Genomic DNA, 7,655 nt, shown 5'->3' with positions numbered 1-7,655 from the left:
TGTGCGCCTCGGCCGGCATTCAAGGGAAAGCGGATCTGCTCGGGGGACATCAGGTGTCTCCGTCCCTCCAGGCTTTCCTCCATCCAGCCGGACTCGCCGCCCACTGGTTTTCTAGACGGGCGCCGGGTCCCTCCCGCGAAGCCGGCGGGGAGCGATGGGGACGGGCGCTGCGGCATGCAGGTGGGGAGCGTGTCCCGCCCCCGCCCTCTGCGGCCCCACGGCTTGACCCACGCTGCGCGACCCGCGTGAAACAAGCTAATCGAGCCCATCGGTCACTTCTGCCCCTGCCCTGCGGCTAAGGACCGAGCCCTGCCACTGCGGTTTTGCACCCGAACGGCTCGTCAGGCTTCTTGTTTCTGTATCATATTTTTTTATAAGTCCTCGGCGGCCATCGAGGCTGGGCAAAGCCCGACCGCAGCTTCGCGGGGGGACGGGGCCGCCCGGTGACGGGCTGCGAGGAGGCCCTTGCCCTGGGAAGCTGCCGCCGGGCCGCCCCCGGGCCGTGCCCAGCCGATGTCCTCCCGGGGGTCCCGGGGCTCCGCGTTTGCTCGCTGCTGCTTTCCGCAGATGAAGCGGCGCTCGGCGGGGACGGGAGACGCGCGGATAAATAAACGCGCCGTGTTTGATCTTTTCTCCCTCTCTCCCAGCTGGAATCGTTTCAGCCACTCACACGTATCGCCCGAGGGGACATTACTTGGGTTATGACAAGGCAAAACGATGCTAAAAAAAATCACCCCTCCTCCCGACTCTTGCTTATGGGCCGAGTGTGTCCGGCTCCCCGCGTTTCCTCAGCCAAGCTCACGCCATCGCCCTTCCCGAGGGAAAGGTGCACCTTCCATCCACCGTGCTCAGGAGAGGCAAAAAAACCAACGCCGGAGATCCCATCCCCTCAACGCACACACCCGCCAGCCTTCCCCGCCGGCAGCTCAGCCGAGGTGTGAAAAATCCCCCGTTGAGGGTAGGAAACCTGCCAATGACAAGCGAGAGAATTGGAGGTAGCGCGGCAAACAGCCCGGGGAAATAAAACAAATAAGGACTTAAATTCCTTCCAGGTTTAAAGAGAGAGGGGAGAGGGGGGGAAATAAAGAGGGAGAAGCGAGGAGGGGGCTCTCGGCAGGCTCTGCGGATGTCCTGGGAGGATTCACTTTGTCTGCGGATAGAAGGGACGCTGGTGGCTTTGGTGGCGGATGGAGGGGGGTGGTTGTTGGTCATCCACATGCCACCCAAGATGTTATTCACTGCTAACAATTACCATTATCTGTCCCCACTTTTGGCTAATCAGACAGAATATGTAATGATGAAGCCTGTTTCCTGCTGTCTTTGGGAGGTAACGGGTTATTCTCTCATGGGGGTGGCGGGAGGGGGGTTACACCTACTCCCATTAGGGCTTTAGCACTTGACTAATTCAGGTACTTAGCATCCTATAGACAGGGACGGTTTGAAAGCAGGCAGTGTTTGCAGCGGGGAGGACTGTTTATATAAACAGGACACCTCTGTAAACGACACTAATATTTGGGGTTAGGTGGAGATGGAAGGGAAGGTCCTCCTGAGCCGGGAGATTCCCCAGTAACTGGGCGCAGTCCTTTCCTCGCAGCTTTTAAGGGAAGGGGGTTCGGGGCTTTGGGGCGATATTTTTTTTGGGGGTGTGTGCACAACCTACCATGGCCACATCCGGCAGGATCAGTTTTACAGTGAGGAGCATTTTGGATTTACCAGAGCAGGATGCTAATAGCATAAAGCAAGTCTCTGACCATCACCACTCAGCGGAGAACTACACCGGCTCGCCGTACCGAGGGTGGATAGAAACAGACAGAAATCACTATCCCTGTGAGTATGAAACGGACAGGAATTCGCCATCTCCGCACAGCTATCTTTTATTTGTTTCCCCCCTTCCTTCGGGGAAGATGGGAAGAAGCGATGGCCAACGTGTGTAGCCTACAGGGTCGGGGGGATCCAGGCTGGGAATTTTATAGAATATTACTGAATTGCAACAATGAAACAGCAGGAACATCCCGGCCACGAGCTTAAGAGAGAAAAGATTTATTTTTTTCCGTAGGTCTGTGCACGTTCCCACCTACGGCAGAAAGCAAAGCCTCAGGCTGTGTCCGCCCGTCTCCCTGCTCTTACCATTTAAGCTCGCTTCCCGGATTCCTTTTTTTTCCCCGTTTCACTGTTGCAAGAAATCCTGCCTTTTTGTGCTGGGGGGGAGGTCAGGTCACCCCACGCACGGTAGAGGAGAGCTAAGCACACACCCAGTGCCTCGCCAACCCGCGCTGCCGCGGAGCGCGCCCTGGGCGCCGCCGCCTAGATCCACGCACTCGCCATCGCGGAGAGCAGGCTCCGGCTCACAAGCCCAGCTATGTAGCGCATTGGTCTTACCTCACAGACATAAACTGTGCCGCAGATATACGGCTTTCAATGTACACCTGCGTGTGCATGGGGGGAGACCGTCCTTCGGATGGATGCGGGAACCCCATCGGGATAAGTTAACTACTAAGGTAATCGAGCGGCTGGAGAAAAGCAGTAATGAAGGGACTGGGCAGCCCGATATTGCGTTTTGGCACCGAGCGAGCACAAACGCTACCAGCCCGCAAGCCGCCGGGCTGTGCGCGGCGAAGCGGGCGTGCCCGTGCGGGGACTGACGCCGGGGCAGAGCCGCTCCCCCGCGGGAGTAAAGCCCGCTCCGTCCCGTGCGTTAGCTATAATGTATTCGGGGGGTTAGCCCACGTCTCTTGTTGGCTGTTGGGATTAACCCGGCCCGGTAAACAGCCGGGGTTCTCCCTGCGGGAGGCGTTTCGGCTCTCGACGGCCCGCCGCCTCCTCGGTGCCTGCCCCGCGCCCCGGCCGCCCCCTCTCTCTAACCCCCTCGCTGTCCCCAGCTTCCGACGAGAGCGGCCCGGAGCTGAGCTTGCCCGACTCCACCCAAAGGTCGCTCCCCGCCCGCGGCTCGGAGGCCGAGGAGAAGAAGAAGAAGCGGCGGGTGCTCTTCTCCAAGGCGCAGACGCTGGAGCTGGAGCGGCGGTTCCGGCAGCAGCGGTACCTCTCGGCGCCGGAGCGGGAGCAGCTGGCCCGGCTGCTCAGCCTCACCCCCACCCAGGTGAAGATCTGGTTCCAAAACCACCGCTACAAGATGAAGCGGGCGCGGAGCGAGGGCCCCGGCAGCCCCCCGCCGCGCCCGCCCGCCCTGCTGCGCCGGGTGGTGGTGCCGGTGCTGGTGCGGGACGGGGAGCCCTGCCGCGGCTGCCCCGCCAGCCCCCCGCCGCCCGCCGCCCGCCCCAAGCTGGGCTGCGCCCTGGCGGGCTGCAGCGCCCAGGCTGCCCTCGCCCTGCAGGGCTACCGAGCCTGCCCGCCCGCCTCCGCCGCCGCCCTCGGCGTCTTCCCCGCTTACCAGCACTTAGCGCACCCCGCCGTCGTCTCCTGGGGATGGTGACAGCGGCGCCTCGCCCTCCGGGGCCGGACTCATGCCACGGGCGCGGGGAGGCCCGCCCCAGCCCCGGGCTCCTAGCGCGGGGAAGGCGCCGGGGCGCGCCGGGGCACCGCGGCTGCCGGGATCGGGCGGGCCGGGCGGCGGAGCGCGGCTCCCGGGGCGGCGGCGGGCAGGCGGGCAGCGCGGCCGGCCGGGACGAAGCCCGCCTGGGCCGCCCTCCCCTCCGCCGGTCTCACCCGAGGGCGCGGATGCCGGGTGCGGCTCTATTTTTGTGAAACCTCCGCTCCTTCTGCTCCTTTTCGAGAGGTTTCTTGTTAAAAAAGAATAATAATCCTAGCGACCTAGTTTATTTTAAAATAGCTGATTCTTCCAATGACTAATAAAATGATTTTTGGCAAATAAATTTTTCCCGGCGGAGAAGCGTATTTCTGACGATAGGTGCTTTTTCGTAGGATTACCTCCTGTGCCATAAAAGCTTAAATACTTGTCTTGATCGCGCCGGCGGAATTTCACTTTCAAGTTCGTTTATTTTACCCACGTGCGCCGGTAAACGGCGAATAAAGTTTGCTGCAAGCATCTCACTGCAAACCTGGTGATATTTCCGACGGGAAGCGTGAGCCCGGAGCCCCCGGCCTCTGGAGGCTCCCCGACTTTTCGTTTTGGGCGGCGATGCCCGGCGCCGGCCGAGGCCCCGGAGGCTGCGGCGCGGGTTTCCTCCGCCCGGCCCGGCCCGGCCCGGCCCGGCCCGCGGGCGCAGCGCGGGGCCGCTGGCTTCGGCAGGGCCGCGGTTCATTGCTGCCCTCATTTTTCAGAGCCGCTAAGGCAGGACCCAGAATTAAGCCAATCTTCCCGTTCGTCTGTATCTGTTCCGAAGACCGACTGGGGAAGGCTAGCCAGGAGGAAATAGTGATGCCTTTTAACGCCCAGAGAATTATGTTTTGAAACGCTTTGATGAACTGTTGATTTTATTAATTTGGGGGGGGGGTGTCTTTGTCATATAATTGTCCTGGCAACCGCCAATGGGGAAAAACCCTCAAAAAGCCTCCAAACCCAGGTCTCTGAAATACAGACTAGACCGGCTGCCTCCATCCCTCCGACGGGAGCCGCGGATCAGGAACGCGGAGGGAATATCTGGGGGGCGAAGACCCCACGGGGACTGATGCAGACGACCTGCCCGCCGAGGAAAGGCTGTCGAGGGAAAGGGACCCGCAGAAGCTGTTTGGGTTTTTTTTTTTTATTCCCTGGAAGGGGATTACTTCGGACCAGATGTGCCCCTGGGATGTGTCGTGCTGTCTACACATCCCGGGGAGCCCCCGGGGAGAGGGGAGATGCTGCATATGCACCCAGCTGAAGGCAGGGCAGGTCGGGGAGGATGGAGCGACGCCGGTCCTCCCACCTGCACCCCTTTCCCTGCTTGGGCAGGGGGCCATGTGCCAAGGGGGAGATGAAGAGCGGACCAGGCTTCTGGGATGTGCGGGAAGGACCCGGGGGAATACAGCCTCTGTGTCACCTGGGTTTTTTTGTTGTTGTCTTTCCCCCCCTTCCCTTTATTTTTCCTCCTGCCATCCGAAATCTTTTTTTCTTTTTTTCCTTTTTTTTTTTTTTTTCGTCTCAGCTGCTGGCCACCTTGTCTCCCATATGGATGGGGTTATCTTAGAAGAATCTCCCAGAGAATCGCTCCTTAAACCTCCTTTTGTCTTGGGGGTTGAAAAGAGCATTGTTGTGCATGAAAAGGACCTAGACAAAATCCGCACTGTTTCAATTCAGGACTGTTTAATCAGTCCCTAGTGACAATTTTATGGGTTTTAGGCGGTACAATAGTATCTTTTAAAACCTTGTGGCCTTCATGAAAACAAAGGGCTTGAATTTTATGGGCTTACAACTCCAATTAGAACAGTGCCAATGTGCATGGGAGATTATCAAATTTGTATCATAAAACCCCTTTATAATAAATGATTGCTGGAAGCTGGGGAGGGGCGGGGGGAGAAGGGACCCGGACTTCAAGCAATGGACTTTGTCGCATGTAGTTTCAAAAGTGCACATGCTGCTCTCCATTTTAACTCTTTGCAACCCAGCTATGCAGCAGGATCAGCCGTGGAAATAGTGTGACATCGTCATTAGAAACGGAGACAAAGACAACAGGAGAAGACCCCTCCTCCTCAGCCCAAATCCACCCTCCGCCAGCTTGCCGAGGGTTTGGCAGCATCGCACCCGGAAGGCTCCCTCCCCGGCTCCTTGGTTATCTGGGCTACTCTCCTGTCCTGGAGCCCACACATGGCCATAGGAAGCGTCTGTAAAATGGGGGGTCTTCACTATATTACTGCTTTTACCAGTTATTGGCTGTGCGGGTGATGACAGAGGGTGCTAGGGTGTGCCTTCCCTTCCCAGCCCCAGGTTGCAGTGATTTCCTCCAGGGACCGGCTGCAATGTCCCCTGATGCGGGTTTCTTTACGCAAAATGTGCGGTTTGTGAGCGTTGCCTTTTACCAAGCTCAGGGAATGGAAAAGGTGCAAAGGCTGAACTCGTGTCTTTGCAAGCTGAGGGGAGGTAACCGCAACAGGGGCGCAGGGAGGATGATAGAGTCAGGTTCAAGTAGTGAGAAAAGCAGCCCCCTTAATTTGATACATCCAAGTAGAAAGAAGAATGTATTAAATAATGAGTCAATTCAATACACTATGGAGATTTACAGTAAAAAGAAAAAGTCTTGTGAAGAAGATAGGGTGGGACTGAAAATATTTTTCCTGATAGAAACGAATGAATCCATCTAAACTTTAAGTGTATTTAGCAAGGAAAATTGATTTGTTAACCTTACCAGTGGTTAAGCTGTTTCTAGGAGATACATCTTAACATATGTCGTTGATAATGGCTTTGAGGAAAAAGGAACCTACTGCCTTTCAGTGTATTTTTTGTTACTTTGGCATGGTTTTTAATAAGGCACAAAATCATCTCAGTTGTTGGTTGTTTTGTTTGGGTTTTTTTTTCCTCCTCCTCAAAGGGGTGAATGCACACACAATCTCTGCCTCTTCTCCCTTTATTTTGCTCCACCAGGTCTCACTGTTACTTTCACCCTGCAAACAGGCTTGTGATTTCACTGAACCTAATGAATAAACATGCCATGATCAAGACCTAAATGCCATCTTCAGCTAATGAAAAGCATTGCTAACATCTTCAAACATCTTCCCGGGTGCTTTATTCTTAGTCAGTAAATAAACTATTGACTTTGCAAAGGCCCAGCCCTGTTTCAGTGGGAGCCCCTGGGCACAAGTTTGTTAACTCAGAACTAAGGCATTAAAAGAAATCACTAGACTGTCTCCAAAAAATGGACAATAGTTCTGAAAGAACATATAATCGAGCTTCTTTGCAATAATTTATGAATGAGTTGAGTGTGCCCCTGCCAATGCATGTCCACCGTTAGTCGTTGGATGTACACAGTATACATTTTAAAAGTTGCATCAGATGAAAAACATCAGCTCCCAAGCCGAACTCTGCCATGCACCAAAATAAATTCTCTTATCACCGATTTAGGAAAGGCTCCTGGCAGCCTTGCAGTATGTACGTCTGGGTTAATAACCCATCTGTACTGTTCTGTTAACTAAGTGCAAGTCAGGTCTGTGGAAAACCTTTGGACTTTTCAGTCCATCCTACCTCGATAGGAGTAAGACTTCCACCCCTGGTCAGAGCTCAGCTGATGCTGGAGGGGACAGTGACCTCACTTTGCTTTCAGAAACCAGTGGTACCCAACACTTTCTGTGGAAGAGCACAGGCCTGACTCTCCCTGTACTCAGTGCCCTTCACAAGCCACAGTTCATTGACGAAGGTAGTGTCTTACTGGACTCAAATGATGGATAACTGCTGCTTCTTGAGAAGATGGGAACAGCTAGGATACAAGGAATAGCAGTTTCTGAGCCTTACTAATGGCACTCAGCCCTTTCATCAAAAGCCTAGATAGCACATTTTCCTTTTCCTCAGCTGGTGCTTCCAACCCTTGAGCATCGATCCAGTCCCATACATATTGGCCATCAGGTAGTACACTCATTCCAGAATTCCTGCCATGACCAAAGAACTGCAAAGCAAAGACTCCACTCCATCTATTTGGCATAAAAAAAATCAGGCGAAGAGTCAAGTGCCACCAGCATCAGCAATGACAGAAAGACTCCAGGCACCTCATGTAACTTCCAGGAGGCTTCTAACTCATCTTAGTTAAAAGAGAATTTCCTGTGGGAAAGGA

General features: G+C 55.1%; 1 protein-coding gene across 1 annotated transcript; it reads left to right on the top strand.

The window, feature by feature from the left end:
• The first annotated feature begins 1,661 nt into the window (after window positions 1-1,661).
• NKX2-8 (NK2 homeobox 8) lies at window positions 1,662-3,430 on the top strand. Its single transcript, XM_076343421.1, has 2 exons — window positions 1,662-1,827; window positions 2,880-3,430. The coding sequence occupies exons 1-2, from the start codon at window positions 1,662-1,664 to the stop codon at window positions 3,428-3,430; spliced, it is 717 nt and encodes a 238-aa protein (XP_076199536.1).
• Window positions 3,431-7,655: the final 4,225 nt, after the last annotated feature.

The sequence above is a fragment of the Aptenodytes patagonicus genome, chromosome 7, assembly GCF_965638725.1.
Source record: "Aptenodytes patagonicus chromosome 7, bAptPat1.pri.cur, whole genome shotgun sequence".
In the NCBI taxonomy this organism is placed as follows: Eukaryota; Metazoa; Chordata; class Aves; order Sphenisciformes; family Spheniscidae; genus Aptenodytes; species Aptenodytes patagonicus.
This window is presented reverse-complemented; position numbering and strand designations above follow the sequence as displayed.